At 40.2% G+C, this 17,347-nt stretch overlaps 2 protein-coding genes across 10 annotated transcripts in view; one reads left to right on the top strand and one right to left on the bottom strand.

Annotated features, from left to right (window-relative positions):
* The window catches only part of Tomosyn (syntaxin-binding protein tomosyn), a 276,177-nt gene that overhangs the window by 177,615 nt on the left and 81,215 nt on the right, over nt 1–17,347 (top strand). For all 9 annotated transcript variants that reach the window (XM_069501906.1, XM_069501905.1, XM_069501907.1 and 6 more), the window contains exon 2: nt 7,567–7,664. In XM_069501906.1, coding sequence (XP_069358007.1) covers nt 7,567–7,664 — 98 coding nt within the window. The remainder of the gene's footprint in view (nt 1–7,566; nt 7,665–17,347) is intronic.
* Nucleotides 2,127–6,384, bottom strand: LOC117986534 (basic juvenile hormone-suppressible protein 1-like). Its single transcript, XM_034973376.2, has 5 exons — nt 6,255–6,384; nt 5,364–5,497; nt 4,405–5,238; nt 3,889–4,049; nt 2,127–3,218 (listed from the first exon to the last, which is right to left on the bottom strand). The coding sequence occupies exons 1-5, from the start codon at nt 6,346–6,348 to the stop codon at nt 2,192–2,194; spliced, it is 2,250 nt and encodes a 749-aa protein (XP_034829267.1). The 5' UTR covers nt 6,349–6,384; the 3' UTR covers nt 2,127–2,191.

The raw sequence follows: 17,347 nt of genomic DNA, 5'->3' as shown, positions 1-17,347 counted from the left end.
CTTGACGCTTAGTTGGAGAGGAAAGGGGAATATTAGTCATTTAACATGGCTAATATTCTTTAAAAAAAATGTAAGTATTTCTTTCTCTTGTGGGCTGCAGAATCAAAGCCGACCGTTTGCATGCAACCTTGTCATTTAGCTTGTCAATTGTATAATGACCGCGACTTTAAGGCAAATCTAAGAACTTTTTTGGAACCATGTAAATCTTTTTTACTAGCGCTTTTGATGCAGAAAATTATTAAATAGCATTGAAGTATATTGGCTACGTTATGACTTATGTCTTTCTATTTTAAGGCGGAACCCAAATAAATATTTTTGATTGAAATGTTTGATAAAAGATTCGAATCGGGGCTCCATGAAATATGTTATTGTAATATTGTGAAAATGATTGTGAACAACTCCAATACATAGTTTCTTATTGCCACTTTGATTTTGTACCTCTATCGACTGGTAGCGTATGTAATTACAAATTCCAATAGCTGCTATCAATATTGAGTTATTTCTCTTTTTAATTCACGCAATCCGATGAAAAGTATCTTTAATATTACAGCACTTTTTGCAATAGCTATTCTGTTTTTATTCTTGCTTTTATTTTTTAGCTCTCTTTTAGCTCAAAGTAGCAGATCTTATTCTTTTTACTTAATGTTTTATTCCAATCTTTTAACTGATTAAAGTACGTAATTACTAACTGCATTCAATGCAAGGTTCTTTATTTTCCCTTATATTCTGTAAAGAGGAATAAAAGTACAGAGTACCCCTTTACTTCGTAATTCTTCAATCTTTTATTTACAGGATTTTATTCATTTAGGACTTCATTATTTGTTAAACTAAAAACTAACTTGCTTAAAAATATCAAGTAGAGTAGTAATCTTCTAAATATATAAAAAAAAATTACAAAAAAAATAAAAACCGACTTCGTTACACAAACACTAAAAATTGAAAAATAATTTAATTTATTACCGAATATATTATATATACAAGAGTTAATATAGTTCCATAATAATACTTTTTGGTGCCGGTGCCAATTAGCTTTAGCTGCGCGAATCGTCTAGACTTCATATTTTTATGGGACACCACAATGGCACCTCATTGGCACCGACCCCAAAAAATATTATTATGAAACTATATTAACTCTTGTATATATAATATATTCTGTAATAAATTAAATTATTTTTCAATTTTTAGTGTTTGTGTAACGAAGTCGGTTTTTATATTTTTTGTAAAAAAAAATTATTTCACAATTTTTAGTGGCCCCATGGAATTATGCTATGACTGGTTACAAATCTACTGTTTACTAAGCTATTACACTGATCGCGAGCAATTTACTCTTATCCGTTGAGGAGTTCCAGTATCTATCTTCGAAGATGTTCATCAGATCTTCACCAAATTAAAATGGGACCAACTTTGAAGTATACCCTTTTAAACAAAAAAAGAATTTTCAAAATCGGTCCAGGCGTTTTCGAGTAATCGGGGAACATACATAAAAAATTAAAAAAAAAAAAAAAAAAAAAGATTCCGACGAATTGAGAACCTCCTCCTTTTTTTGAAGTCGGTTAAAAAGGAAAAGGCGACTGACTGACTGATTGATCTATCAACGCACAGCTCAAACTACTGGACGGAGTAGGCTGAAATATGGCATGCAGATAGCTATTATGACGTAGGTATCCGTTAAGAAAGGATTTTTGAAAATTCAACCCCTAAGGGGGTGAAATAGGGGTTTGAAATTTGTGTGGTCCACGCGGATGAAGTACTGAGTTATTCAATCACTTTTCATATGTTAATTCTAAAAAATACCAAGAATGTTTTTAGCTTTCAGTCCGTAATAATGAGACATGAATTTATAATAATAATAGAAACGAATTGTCAAAATTGCGAGGTACTCGTAGGTCCTAAACAAACGGAGGCAACTACAATATGTAGCGGAATATTAGCTCCTTTGGTAAAGGTCGACGTACCGAGGCGCGAGGGATCGACCGGCATCGCATGTTTGTACTAGCTTTGTTAAGACGGATCTATTTACATACCGAATGCTTGTTTATCGGCTTTTAGCTTCTCTTATATAAACTGGAAACTTTTTAGGAAAACATTTCAATTCATCATAGAAAAGATGAAAATAAAAAGATTGATAACTTTGTATTTGATGCTATTTATTGTACGTTACGTTATAAATATGTTTATAAATAATAGGAGTTTAAAGGCGCATCATCTTGTCGTAGCTCATCATCATGACGTCCCTGTAGGACCACCTGACCAACATGTCGTTGTCCAAGTAGGTCATGTCGTCGCGTTTCATCACCATGTCGGACGTGTCGATATCCTTCACGCTGTTAGCTGTGGCCAGATCCTTCCTGTACACCACGACATCCACCCACTTCATGTTGTTGGTGAAGAAGTGTGTCATGTCGATCTCTCTGTCGAAGGGGAAGCCGAGCGGCATGGCGTCGTAGCAGCTCGACCAGCGGCAAGTGTGACGCTCCTTCATGATGTTGATGTCGACCGACGGCAACAGCAGTCCGGTACGGACGGGCGTGACGATGACGTAGAACTGCATGGGGAACGCGCCGACGCGACCGAGCGGCAGGAGCAGCCTGTGCGAGAATCCCAGACGAGACTTGTACCAGTAGCTGTTGACGACACGGTCGACACCGATGGTGCTGTCTCCGATACCGTCCATGATGTGCCGGGTCCATGGCCTGTCACCGATGATGTTATGCATCTCAGTAGATTTGCGGACGATGGTGTTCTTGCCGGTGTCCAGCTTGTACATGAAGCTGTCGATCTCGACCATGTCCAGACGCTTGTCGTTGAAGTTGAGCAGACGTCCCATGCAGTCGTATTTGGGTCCGTAGAATATTCTGACCACAGCGTCGACCGCCTTTTCGGACATGACTTCGACGGTGACCTTGAAGGGCTGGTTGTTGAGGCGGTGCATTCTCGCGACGTATGTGAAATCGGACTTCTTCTTGTGCATTTCACTGCTGTCTAGGTATAGAGCGTTGGTGATGTCGAGATCGTAGTCATCCATGAAGGTGACCAACTTGTCTGTGAAGATACGTTCGACCTTGACTCCCGGGAAGTCGAGCTCGTCTCTGGTGTATTTAGGCAGGAACTTCTTGAAGAGAACGGCGTTTTCCGTGATGCGCTTCATGATTCTCCAGAAGAGCGGATCGCGCAGGCACGTGGAGTACATATCTAGCGCAGTTGGAATATATGTGTACCTGCAGAAATAAAATTATTGTTAGTAATTATTTATACTACAAGTTCTGAACTTTGGTTTGGGATATTCAAGGGCCGGTGGATAAACAAATCGCCAAATCATGATATCACATTGACTTCTGGTGCTACAACTAGGTATCTATTACGTTTTTAGGGTTCCGTACTTCAAAAGGAAAAACGGAACCCTTATAAGATCACTTTGTTGTCTGTCTGTTTGTCTGTCGGTCTGTCAAGAAACCTACAGGGTTGACCTAGAATCATGAAATTTGGCAGGTAGATAGATCTTATAGCTGACATTCGGGGAAAAAACTGAAAACCGTGAATTTATGGTTACATCACACAAAAAAAATTAAATTGTGGTCATAAACTAATAATTAGTATTTTCAATTTTCGAAGTAAGATAACTATATTGTGGGGTATCATATTATATGAAAGGTCTTCACCTGTACATTCTAAAACAGATTTTTATTTATTTTTATGCATCATAGTTTTTTAATTATAGTGCGAAATGTCGAAAAAACTGTATTACGGAACCCTCGTTGCGCGAGGGTTCCGTAATACAGTTGACTGACTCGCACTTGGCCGGTTTTTATAATAAGTCGAATTTCTGCTGAATCTCTCACTCATCATATTAAAATCAAGAGAACATAATTTGTGGACATGTGTACTTACTTGTCGAAGTTGTAGTTTCCGTATGACAAAAGCTTTCTGAACATGTGGACGATGTGGACCACCTTGGCGTCATCGTTCACGATACCCAGACCTCCGAGCAGCATCCTGGCGAGGTACTCGAAGTCCTCACTCTTCCTCAGGGTGATGCTGGTGCCATCGCGCTGTATAAAACAATTAAATATTCCTATAAAATATAAAATACATAGTCTATGACGTATGTATGCGTTTTAGTTAGTACCATTTCATTATTTTTTTCGAATTTAAAAAAGAAGTGTGATTTGTACACATTTTTAGAGGATTTTACTTTATAATATTTCCGTAAAATATCAACCAATTTCGATGACTCTTTTTTATTTAGAGGGTAGTCTGGGAGCGGTCCCATTGAAATTGTGTCGGTTGGAGACAGTATTTAAATATGGAGAACAAAACTTCTCAACAGACAACATCAACCAACTTGCAAATCTAAACGTAAATTGGAGTCAGTTTTGGTCGATTTATTTATGGTGAAATACTTACGCGTGTGATGCGTCCGTGCATGATGCCATCACGGATGTATCTCTCGAGGTCGTCGACGATTAGTTTGTATTTCAGGTTGTGCTTGTTGACTAGGAGCACGTTGTTACGACGGACGGGCATCTCGTCACCGGTGGGCAGGCGGATCTTGGGCCAGTAGCCAGTCTTGAGGGGCTCGTCCCACTTGAGCTCGTTGATGTCGCACATGCCGTGAGACAGACGCTCGAGCCTGTACCTCGCGAGCAGCTGCTGGTTCGCGTACATGGTGACCTCGCCGCGGCGCTCCTTGTTCAAGCCGTACACGTCGTCGACCATCCAGTACGGGTAGTTCATGTGCAGGTAGTAGTAGTAGGTGTTCATGTCGATGTCCTCGGTGAAGTAGGAGAGGCGGTCGTGGTCGCTCAGAGTGTGACGGACGCCCTTGCGCCAGTCGATGACGACCAAGTTCTTGTCGGTGACTTTGATGCCCCAGTAGTCGAAGACGACGGGATCGGTGGCGGCTTTAGTCATCTTGAGCATGAAAGCTTTGTTGATGATGTGGCTGTCGACGAAGAAGTAGGGGTAGATTTCGTACGGAGCCGGCAACACGACGCCTCGGCAGTCCTCCCTGTGGAACACGGCGACGCTGAAAGCGTACACGAACATGCCTCCGTTGATGCGCTCGCGCAGGAAGCAGGCGGTCCTCATGAAGGTGTCGAAGTCCTTCGCGAAGTACAACAGGCGGAACACCCAGATGGCTTGGTCCATCTGCTTCTCGTTGGTGTGTACGAACACTTCGCCGCGGGGAAGGAGACCCATCTTATAAAAGTCGATGAACCTTTTCACGACATCGACTTTCTGAAAGAAAATAATCATTATACCTTCATACTCTAGAATCTAGTATCTATTTTTGAGTTGAATGTGGAATATAATATACTTTGCTATTTTCGTAATACACAATGTTCTTCAGTGAAGACAATTACCAGGTATTTGTCCATGTTGGCTTCCAAGTCCCAGTCCCGGGCCACGTCGCGGATGTCGTCGTACACGGTCGGCTGCAGGATGTAGTTCAGCAGCTTCATGCACAGAATCTCCTTGGTCTTGATGTCCACGTTTACTGTACAGACAATATATAATTACGCCTGTGTCCGGTTGTGCTACGGCTAGCATCCGTTGAGATAGGCGGCCGTGACAGAAATTATCTAAATATATGTATAAAAGGAAAAGGTGACTGACTGATCTATCAACGCACAGCTCAAACTACTGGACGGATCGGGCTGAAATTTTGCCATGCAGCTAGCTATTATGACGTACACCTTTTCCTATTCCAATTCAACCCCTTAGGGGTAAAATAGGGGTTTGAAATTTGTGTAGTCCACGCGGACGAAATCGCGGGCATAATAAACTAGTCTTGCAATAAAAATAAAAAACCTTCCCTGCGTAGTGCAGAGCTGTGGTCTAACAATTGGGAGGACCGGGTTCGATCCCCGGCTGGCTCAATATACAAATTTATAATTTCTAACTTGACACAGGAATAATTTACTGCATCATCAATGACCACCAGGCACCAGTAGAGATGGCAGTCAAGGGATAACTTTTCAACGAATCCATACAAATATTATAAATGCGAAAGTGTGCCTGTCTATCTATCCGTATGCCCGTCTGTCTGTCTGTCTGACTGCTAGCTTTTCAAAGCTTATCCGTTTAACCGATTTTGATGAAATTTGGTACAGAGATAGCTTGCATCCCGAGGAAGGACATAGACTACTTTTGATCCCGAAAAATAAAAAATAAAATATTTTCCACGGGATTAAAAAAAACTTAAATCCACGCGGATGAAGTTACGGGTGTGGTATAGTAAAAAAGAAGCTTACCAAGCATGTCTTTGCCGATGAGCACGGTGTGTTCATCCTTGATCGCCGACGCCGTCGCCGCGGCGAGGAACGCCGCTAACACCACAAGCTTCATGGTTCCTGCCTCGAATGTGGCCAGCTGCCCAGCTCTCGGCGTTATATACCCTCCAGCTATTTGTGTTGTTTGTCGCCGGCACCGCTATCGCCTGTTGCTAGTCGTACTCTCCCTGATAACCTTTTCTTTGCCGTTATCGGCGCTAAAGGTGCTCGGAGAGAAATGTTATTGTAAGGTGGATTTTTGGGTACTAGGAGACTCGTACCTATTTATGTGATCATCATGATCATCATCATGATCAACCCATCGCCGGCTCACTACAGAACACGGGTCTCCTCTCAGAGTGAGAAGGGTTTTGGCCATAGTCTACCACGCTGGCCATGTGCGGATTGGTAGACTTCACACACCTTTGAGAACATTATAGAGAACTCTGAGGCATGCAGGTTTCCTCACGATGTTTTCCTTCACCGTTTAAGCAAGTGATATTTAATTAATTAAAACGCACATAACTCCGAAAAGTTAGTGGTGCGTGCCCGGGATCGAACCCCCGACCTCCGATTAGAAGGCGGACGTCCTTACCACGAGGCTATCACAGCTTATATTTATGTGATATCTACTTAATATTAGATGCCACCTCGCTCGTTGAAAGTGGATTTCGCGTGAAATTCAGCGCATTGTGCATATAGGCAGATACGCAAGAAAATCATTAATGCGAAAGTGTGTTTGTTTGTTGGTTTGTCCTTCAATCACATTGCAATGGAATAGTTTCGAAGCTAGAAACGGAATTCTTCAAAAAGTGCACTTTATAATATTATAGTACAAATTTCACTTATGATACTTTTCATCCCGGAAAATGTAAATGAATACTTAGACGATAGTAAATTTTCAAAAATTTTGAGATTTTTTAATGTCATTTAATTTAATTAGTGATCACTGATTGGATGTAGTTGCATTATAATTTTGCACACTGTCTGCGGCAGTAGGTTGTGTTTGAGTCTAACTATTGTAACTATCTGTTGTTTACCCACAATAATTTAACACAATAAAAAAATTAATATTATTAAATCATAGAGTTTCCACGGTATTCTTATAAAACCTAAATCTACTCGGACAAAGTCGCGGGACATGAGCTCGTTATTTAAATATGTTTATTTAAACAATAGCGATTATTCTTATGACAAATTAAGATAGCTATCGGATGACGACGGACTTCCTTAGTTTTCATAGTACGGAACCGTAAAGATGCCAACAATGAACCTGTTCTCTCTGTTGTTGCAGACATTTCGGCACGGGTTCCCGTTCTCGCCGACAGCGCTGGCCTGGGACCCCGTCCAGAAGCTGCTGGCCATCGGCGACAAGGGCGGCAACCTCAGAATGTATCCTTTTACAATCACTGACCATACTACAATGTTTGGTGACTGACTGACTGTCTGATGATCTATTAACGCACAGCTCAAACTACTGGACGGATCGGTCTGAAATTTGGCATGCAGATAGCTATTATGACGTAGGCAACCGCTAACAAAGGATTTTTGAAAATTGAGCCCCTAAGGGGGTGAAATAGGGGTTTGAAATTTGTGTAGTTCACGCGGACGAAGTCGCGAGTATGAGCTAGTTTTTTATATAAAGAATATTAGCCAATTTCATTATGCTGACTAATATTCCCCTTTCCCCTCCAACTAAGCGTAAATCTATACCTATCTCGACCTGTTGTGTAAAGGTATAGGTAAAAGTTTTGATTAAAGTTATTATCTTTCGTGAGTGCAGAGTTTACTAGGTAAATAAATATAATTAAGATGCTCATTACAATACTTAAATACAATGTTGCCAATTATTTAAGTATGTTTAAAAAAAATCTGCGTGACATCTGACCTCTCCATTTAATCTAACTTTGTATTTCATCATCATCAACCCATTGCCGGCTCACTACTGAGCACGGGTCTCCTCTCAGAATGAGAAGGGTTTGGCCCTAGTCTACCGCGCTGGCTATATGCAGATTAGTAGACTTCACACGCCTTTGTGAACAGTATGGAGAACTCTCAGGCATGCACATTCCCTCACGATGTTTTCCTTCACCGTTAAAGCAAGATGATATTAACATTAACACATAACTCTGAAAAATTTGAGATGCGTGCCCGGGATCGAACTCCGACCTCCCGAATAGAAGGCAGACGTCTTAATCACTAAGCTATCACGTGCGTGAAATAAACAAGCCAGTTTGCAAGACTCCTTTTTAGGGTAACTTTTTATGAAAGATAGTGTATAGTCCGCGACATGTCGAGATGGCAATCGGGTACTGTACCCGCACGTTACCCGCGCTATCCCGCACCGGGTTAGCGCGGGGACTGTGCGGGCATCCCCACCCCGATTGTCATCTCAACCTGTTGCGTTCTATACAGTGGCGTGCAGCTCATAGAGGCAAAAACGCACTGCTTACCCTCATTGTAAGAAATAAATGCTTATTTTATCATTATAACCTGCCGTAAAATAAGTTCATACCTACCCTGGCTTGAACTCCTGTGCACGCCACTGGTTTTATACATCTATAAGCAGAATTACCTGTTACATTTGTAAGGCCCTGGAGAGCCGCGGACTGAAGCAATAACTGAATTAAAATCTCCGTCGCAACGATAGATTACAACCCCCAGTGGGAAACACAGAAAATTAATTAATTTTTATTATACGAGGGTTGCTGACTGCACGGGTACCCAATTTTTACTAAAATTATTTAATTTTGATTGTGTCAATGTGTAAAGGCAAACGCAAAGAAATTTTATGTACTAAGTACTTCGTAGTAGTACAACTAAGAATTATTACCTACTATGTCAATGGGCAAAGGTTCAAAGTTCAAATTATAGGTGCATATATAATGTTTATATGATTTATACTATATTATAAACTAGCTGATTTAGGTTTTTTTAAATCTCGTGAGAACTGTTTGTTTTTCCGGGATAAAAAGTAGCTCATGTTCCTCCCCGGGATGCAAGCTATCTCTGTATCTTTTTTCATCAATATCGGTTGAACGGATGTACAGTGAAAGGCTAGCAGACAGACAGACAGACGGACGGACGGACGGACACACTTCCGCGAGTATCAAATATTAGTATGGACTAGTACGGATTTATCATTTTGGAAATAGTCGTTAAATTATCATAAGAAGATTGTTGGAGTCATAATTTACGTACGTTACGTATTTAAAGCTAAGCTGTTACAGCCCAGTAGTTAGGACGTCCGCCTTCTAATTGGAGGTCGGGGGTTCGATCCCGGGCGCTCACCTCCAACAGTTATATACATTTTAAGTAATTAAATATCGCTTGCTTTAACGGTGAAGGTAAACATCGCGAGGAAACCTGCATGCCTGAGAGTTCTCCACAGTGTTCTCAATGGTGTGTGAAGTCTACCAATCCCCACATGGCCGAACATCACAGCCGACTATGGCCAAAACCCTTAACGCTTTGAGAGAAGAGCCGTGTTCTGTAGTAAGCTGGCGATGGGTTGATCATGGTGATGAAGACTTATTTTAAAGTACGTGGAATAAATATGTTCTTCTTCTTCGTCGTAGCACTGTTGGCAGAGTGGTGGCACTTCTCCCTGCTGGCCGACAGCCTGGTACACTCGCGCACTTCTCCCTGCTGGCCGACAGCCTGGTACACTCGCGCACTTCTCCCTGCTGGCCGACAGCCTGGTACACTCGCGCACTTCTCCCTGCTGGCCGACAGCCTGGTACACTCGCGCACTTCTCCCTGCTGGCCGACAGCCTGGTACACTCGCGCACTTCTCCCTGCTGGCCGACAGCCTGGTACACTCGCGCACTTCTCCCTGCTGGCCGACAGCCTGGTACACTCGCGCACTTCTCCCTGCTGGCCGACAGCCTGGTACACTCGCGCACTTCTCCCTGCTGGCCGACAGCCTGGTACACTCGCGCACTTCTCCCTGCTGGCTGACAGCCTGGTACACTCGCGCACTTCTCCCTGCTGGCTGACAGCCTGGTACACTCGCGCACTTCTCCCTGCTGGCCGACAGCCTGGTACACTCGCGCACTTCTCCCTGCTGGCCGACAGCCTGGTACACTCGCGCACTTCTCCCTGCTGGCTGACAGCCTGGTACACTCGCGCACAGGACCGCCCACAGCAGACTCCATTTGGTCGGTCCATCGCTTGGGTGACCTTCCTCGCCCTCCGAAATCAGTACCCTTATTATAAATGCGAAAGTGTGTTTGTTTGATGGTTTGTTGGTTTATTGGTTTGTCCTTCAATCACGTCGCAAAAGTGCAACGGATTGACGTGATTTTTTGCATGGTTATAGATAAAGACCTGGAGAGTGACATAGGCTACTTTTTATCCCAGAAAATCAAAGAGTTTCCACGGGATTTTTAAAAACCTAATTCCACGCGGATGAAGTCGCGGGCATCATCAAGTAAATATATATTTTCTTTTAAGCTTCACGTGTTTGTCTAATTCTAGAAACTCTATTTATTCCATAAAGAGGTCTAAACAAGGAAAAACATTTATAATTAGGACGGAAACAGGTAATTAGGTTGTGTAATTAAGTTTGTTGTGAGATAATTAACTCGGAGTTAGCTGGGGGCGGCGTTGTTTAGAGTTGTACTCATTGTTCTGAGTGCGGCTCTCTGTGTGTGAGGAGGAAATTACAGGAATTCTCTTCAGAGCTAATCTAGGCTACATTGTATACGGATAAAATCAATTTTGCGGATGTTATATGATCAAAAAACCGGTTCCGTACTACAGTAGAAGAAAAATAGTAAAAAACTCTTTTGCTAACGAACCGCAAAACTAATTTTGTTTGTAGAGGTTCATTGTTAATATCACAAAAACTATGATAGAGCGTTGATTATTCTTCCTGTAAAATATACACACATTTCTACTGACCGTACTTGTGCTGTAAGACCTACCAACCTGTCACATTTCATGTTTCTAGACATACACGACAGACGGACAGACAGACAGACAACGAAGTGATCCTGTAATGGTTCCATTTTTCTTTTTGAGGTACGGAACCCTAAAAAGTTAGGGTCTCTGATTTTTTTCTATTGTATCGAGTGGGAAGTGAAATGAAAGAGAATGGGGGAGTATAGAGTAAACACAGTACGATATTATAATATACCAAGCTATATAAAACAATTCTGTTATATATTATAAGAGTAGTCGTTCTCAATTTTATCTTGTACTAGCGACCCGCTCCGGCTTCGCACGAGTGCTTAAAATAAAATATAGCCTGTCACTCAGGAAGAATATAGCCTATTGGTAAAACAATTGTCAAAATTGGTTAAATCGTTCCAGGGATTACCTTTTACAAACAAGCTTACAAACTTTACCTCTTTATAATATTAGTATTATAACAACTTGTTTTGACAGTTTCATAGAATGATGATAGAATGAGTTTTGTTTGAAATAGCTCTTCTAAGTCTTCTATAGTACTAATAATTTAGTTCATCAAGGGAAATATTTTAAAAACAAGAACTCGTTACCTACTGATGAAGTTAGTAAATGTTGTCATCCAATTTTCAGAGCAATTTGACACGATCACCGAAATGAAAGCCTCCTAGTAAAGAAGTTAAACGAGTGGCATCACCGAGCTGGCGCGGCTCCAACTCGGCCGTTCCAGTGGCGCTAGTAATAATATACTGATCGAAACTCCACTATATACCTACATATTTGATTTTGCACCCCGAGCACAGAGCACGGCCGACGGGAGAACGAAAAACAGTTGACAACAGTGTTGCAACATGAACTTACCTCGTGATTCGTAAACTGTGTAACAGCTAAGAAGCATATAAAGTATTTAAACATAAGATAAGGTACAGTAGTTTTTGCAGACATATTTGTCAAACAGACAAAACAGACCTCTCTGTATGGTACAACGGGCAGCGTGCGATAACATGTGCATTATAGATTTTCACAAAGTAACGCCTGCTTCTATCCAATATTTAATCTAGCCTTAAGCCTTATATTTAAATAAAATAATAAAATGAAATAAAAATAGCCTTTATTTCCAAAACATGCATTAGGATATACATCAATATTCATATTCGATAATATTAAGTTGTGTCCTTTACAGTATAATATTTCATTGAATTAGATTATTATATATTTACGCCTATTTACATATTTGTTATAAGTTTTTATTTTTACTTTTTGGGATTTTATTTTTAAATTATGTCCCGTGTCTCGGATTGCCTGTTGGCAAAGGCCTCCTCTAGCTCCCGCCACTGTGCTCTGTCATTTAATTCAAGCCTTATTTAAGCTTACTTCTAAATCTTCACATTAACAACTCACGAAAAGTTTGAATCTAAACGGATGGAAAATAATACTTAGAGCGGTTACGCACTACACCCGATCCGAGTCCGAGAAAATACGTTCTTTTTGTTTTGTATGGGAGCTTATGACGTATGTCGTAGATAATCGCTGGTATTCTCACGGATGACGGATAGAACTCGGTTGACGGCAGTGTAGTGCGTAATCGCTCTAACGGATTTGTATTACACAAAATTGCTGTTAAGACTGATTTACTTGCTCCACCAAGAAAATTAAAAGTCAAATAAAATTAACATCATAAAGTGATAAAGTGGAAATATTTGAAACTGTCAGAAATATAATTAAAGTTAATAAGGCGGAAAGTCGACTCCATCTAACGACACCAAAACTTGCTCGAGAAATTTTCCTTTCGCCCTATTTACGAAAATTACCTTTTCCGAAGGAATAATTTCTTAAAAGTCGCCATCTTTTTTAATAAATTCGTTCTTCGCGGGTAATTAGTCCGTCCGGCCGAGCGAGGTTCATTCATTTTTCTTGCTTGGAAGATTTATATATTTTATCAATATTTAGCAGAAGTCTTTATCATTTCAATTTATAGGTACCGTCGCAAAAAATTGCTCTTCTATTTAGTTGGATGAACATAAAATGAAATGGAAATTACTTTTCTAAATCCTCCGACGCAGATGACCGCTTTTTGTTGGATACCAGTATTTGTCGGACAACGACCGACTTTAGACGGTGTCCGATTTTACGCCAACTTTGCGAAAGTTTTTACTTGTAGAATTTTCTTTCTTCTCGAATCGAACATGGGATCACCCACTTAAGACCACAGCGCCAGGGAGGTCGTCGAAATACCATATTCAACAGTCCATATTACAATTGACGACGCAATAACTGGCCCCTCAAAGGCTTTCAGACTCTCGACAGCTCATTTAGTCTTTGTGCAGAAAAGAGAAATATTGAAATATTTTACTTATTCGACTTTGATGAAATTCTTGATTGATATCAAATGCTTTTTACCCCTCGCTTTTACCTGGAAAGTTACAATATTAATATGTCTAGAAATATCTCGCAAAATATGAGAATATATTATTTTTGCGACATAATAACATTTGAGGGAGCAAACAAAAGTCGATGTCTAGAATTCGTTCACACAAAAATAGAAAAAAAAACAATTAATTTTGGGGGTCCCCATACTTAGAACTCAAAAATTTTTTTTCATCAAACCCATACGTGTGGGGTATGTATGGATAGGTCTTCAAAATTGATTTTGAGGTTTTTAATATCATTTTTTTCTAAGCTGAATAGTTTCCAAAGTGGTAAAATGTGTGTCCCCCCCCCCCCGTAACTTCTAACATATGAGAATGATAAAACTAAAAAAAAAATATGATGTACATTACCATGCAAACTTCCACAGAAAATTGGTTTGAACGAGATTTAGTTAGTAGTTTTTGATTTATCATGCAAAATGTCGATAAAATACGATTGTAGTACGGAACCCTCAGTGCGTGAGTCTGATTCGCACTTGGCCGGTTTTTGAAGTAAGTGTGTGGGGCCCCATTGCCTTCAGCTTCGCTACCTGCTGAGCTATGTCGGTTGTAAGTAAATATCCGGTTTGATTGTTGTTTTGCAGTATGTATTATATATGTCGTATGTATTATGTGATTATGTCCCTTATCATCACAATGCAATTTCAATGGAATGTTTTGAGAAAATAAAAGATAATACTTTATTGATATGTTTATTGTTTACATCTTACATTGTAGACAGCTATTGGGGGGTTAGGGGTCGCCTGTGAACAATTTTTATCATTTTTATCTTCTTGTCTTCGGTTTTGTTTACGTACAAAAGGGTATTTGACAACTAGTCAAATCAGTAACTTTTTATCAAACGTCAAAACGCGCACTTAGTATGCGATATTCTATGAAATACTGGAATGTGACGTCACATCATAATGACGTACTTTTTTAGTTTAATCGATAATTTAAAATGGTTATTACACTTAAAACTAACAAAGGACGTGGATTTTACATATTTTGGAAGGCCTTCTATTTAATAATCCTTGAGAAATAATTTATTTTTGATGTAGTCAAATACCCAATTGCCCGAACTTCCCGCACAGCGCTCGCGCGAACCCGGTGCGGGGGAGTGCGGGTGGCATGCGGTTGTGCGGAGCTTTCCCCCGCCTCATACTCCGATAGCCATCTCAACCTGGCGCGTACAATACACATGATTCAGTAGTTAAAAGTGCCAATTAACGTTGTATGAATACACTCAAAATTCCAGTAGGTAGACGTTTACCGACTATCTAGTGGCCTTTGTGGCACTTGTGGCACAGCACCGGCTGATTGCCAGCGCGAGCTTCAAAAGGTTGCCTACCAAAGAGATTTGACTAAAGAGTAGAACGGATAACTCTTCAGGGTGTAGTCAACACTCGGCACCGACTTCTCAGCGGGATTCAATTCATAGTAATGCATATACAGGCTGAGATTTAGCGCTATTATTATACTAGCTATTTGCTTTATCCTTGTAGTTTTAGTATTTTGCAAAACCGCAATGTACAGCGTGTAGTGCCGCCTACAATGCGGCATTGACTCCGCGGCACCTAACTACGCAACGTTTGTTGACCTCTAGCGTCAATCAGATTCTTCATTTTCAATTTATTGTGCACTTTTCAACAATACAGGTTTTTTTAATCGCGTTTTTTTGTGGTACTTCATTGGTTGGGTCTTCGTTTTTGTTAGCGTTCTAGTTATACCCTGTATATTGACTTGTCAGCAACGATCAGCGTGCGAAGAAAACTAGCGCTTTTCCTATTGTTCAAAAGCTCTAATATCTTTGCTTTGCGCTCGTGAGAGGCGTACAGATTGCCGGACAAAAATTTGCCCCTAATGAGGGAATCTGGAGTCTATCCAATGTTCACTGCGGTTTATACGAACAAAACAATATCCCGAGTTCACAATAACAAGTGCTTGTTTAAAGTTTCATGATTCAGTGATCATTTAGGTTGTCTCTAAAGTGGTCTAAAGAGTTGCCAAGTTGTACTAAAAACATTCAAGTTGAAATAGACCTTTTTATTTTATCAAGACTCTTTTAGCTCTTGACATAAATGTTAAGCCGAGTGTCCACTGTACTTGCGAACCTGTAGCAACTAGCACATGCTCTTTTATACTGCCCTACTTGTCTGTGAACACATAAGACAGCTATGATATTGTTATATATCTATACTAGCTTATACTCGCGACTTTGTCCGCGTGGACTATACAAATTTCAAACCCCTAGTTTACCCCTTTAGGGGTTGAATTTCCAAAAATCCTTTCTTAGCGGATGCCTACGTCATAAAAGCTATCTGCATGCCAAATTTCAGCGGACGTTTACAAAAATAAAAAAAACTTAACAAATTTTTTGACTTGTGTGCTCGAATTCTATAAGGTTGGTGCGATGAAAAATCTCATACTAAGCACACTGACTGGCAAATTCAGGTTTTTGCGCGATTTCCCCTTTTTACGATATTGGTTCAAGTTGCCCTTAGTGGCCGGCCGAGTGCTGTCCAATCGATTGGAAACAACCTTTTGCATACTTGCGGTAATTACCTCTCTAGAACGGCAAACTACGCTTTTTCAAATCTTTTATTTAAAGGCTTTCATACAGTGCTGTGTGTCAGCCTTATCGTACACTTAAATACAATTGCTTACATATATTTCCTTACTCTGTAGATAGTAATCTTGAACAAATTGCATTCTGGAATTTTCAAAAATTCGTTCTTAGCGGATCTCTACTTATAATAGCTATCTGCATGCCAAATTTCAGCCTCGTCCGTCCAGTAGTTTGAGCTGTGCGTTGATAGATCAGTCAGTCAGTCAGTCAGTCAGCTTTTCTTTTTATATATGTAGAAGATCACGCTAAATAAAGGGTCTTCATTGAAAAGGTCAAAAATGTCGATAGGCTGCTAATATTATAAACGCGTAAGTGTTTCTGTTTGTCGAACTGTAAACCTATCTGTACGTCTGTCTGTCTTCTGTTGGTCTGTGTCCTGTCTGTCTGCTACCTTTTCACTGTCCATTGGTTTAACCGATTTTAATAAAATTTGGTATAGAGATAGAGCATCTCGGATACAGGTTACTGTCTTTCCCGCGATGTTAAAAAAAATATACGAACCTATATCCACGCGGGTGAAGTCGCGGGTATCATTTAGTTTGATATAAATGTACGTATTAGCACAGAAGATATAATAGTATGGTATCAGACAGACGCTCAACGCGCTGCTGAAGGAGTCCCCTCGCTGTGACATATTTGCTGACAAATGGGCTGACCTCATGGGTCAGATCTTGCACTTTTGTGAAAATTTATAATTTCGCTTTTTAAAATTTATAATTTTAACAATTTTTGCAAGTATGTTTATGTTAGTTTGTACTCGTAGTTTAATTAGTGTAATTGGCTTTATGGCCGTTCTAATTAAATAATAATAATAATAATCAGGTACGTGTTTAAATACACCCTTTATTATTTGCTTAAAGGAACAAAACCGTCCGTGTTTCTTGATGATTTAAACTCATGAAGAAGAACATAAATCAACTCCATTCATATGTAAACTGTATTAATTAATCACATGCCGTTGTCTAAACACTGTGTAAAATGTAAACTAAACATGAAAATATTCATCACGTAACTTTTAATGACACAACTTGGGTAACGTTTTTGAGGGATAAAGTTAAAGGTAACTTTTCTTGTAACACTCATCCCCTACCCCGTTCTCCAGCGTGATATACGAACACTCACGTTTT

Source organism: Maniola hyperantus, chromosome 11 (genome assembly GCF_902806685.2).
Source record: "Maniola hyperantus chromosome 11, iAphHyp1.2, whole genome shotgun sequence".
NCBI lineage: Eukaryota > Metazoa > Arthropoda > Insecta > Lepidoptera > Nymphalidae > Maniola > Maniola hyperantus.
This window is presented reverse-complemented; position numbering and strand designations above follow the sequence as displayed.

What these genes read in the sequence shown, in the direction of transcription:
- LOC117986534 (XM_034973376.2), bottom strand. Translation starts at nt 6,348, where the DNA reads ATGAAGCTTGTGGTGTTAGCGGCGTTCCTCGCCGCGGCGACGGCGTCG. An exon ending in CCAACATGGACAAATACCTG is followed by an intron (nt 5,239 to 5,363) that starts GTAATTGTCTTC and finishes ATTTTCTTTCAG; the next exon opens with AAAGTCGATGTCGTGAAAAG. An exon ending in GGAAACTACAACTTCGACAA is followed by an intron (nt 3,219 to 3,888) that starts GTAAGTACACAT and finishes TTATTTCTGCAG; the next exon opens with GTACACATATATTCCAACTG.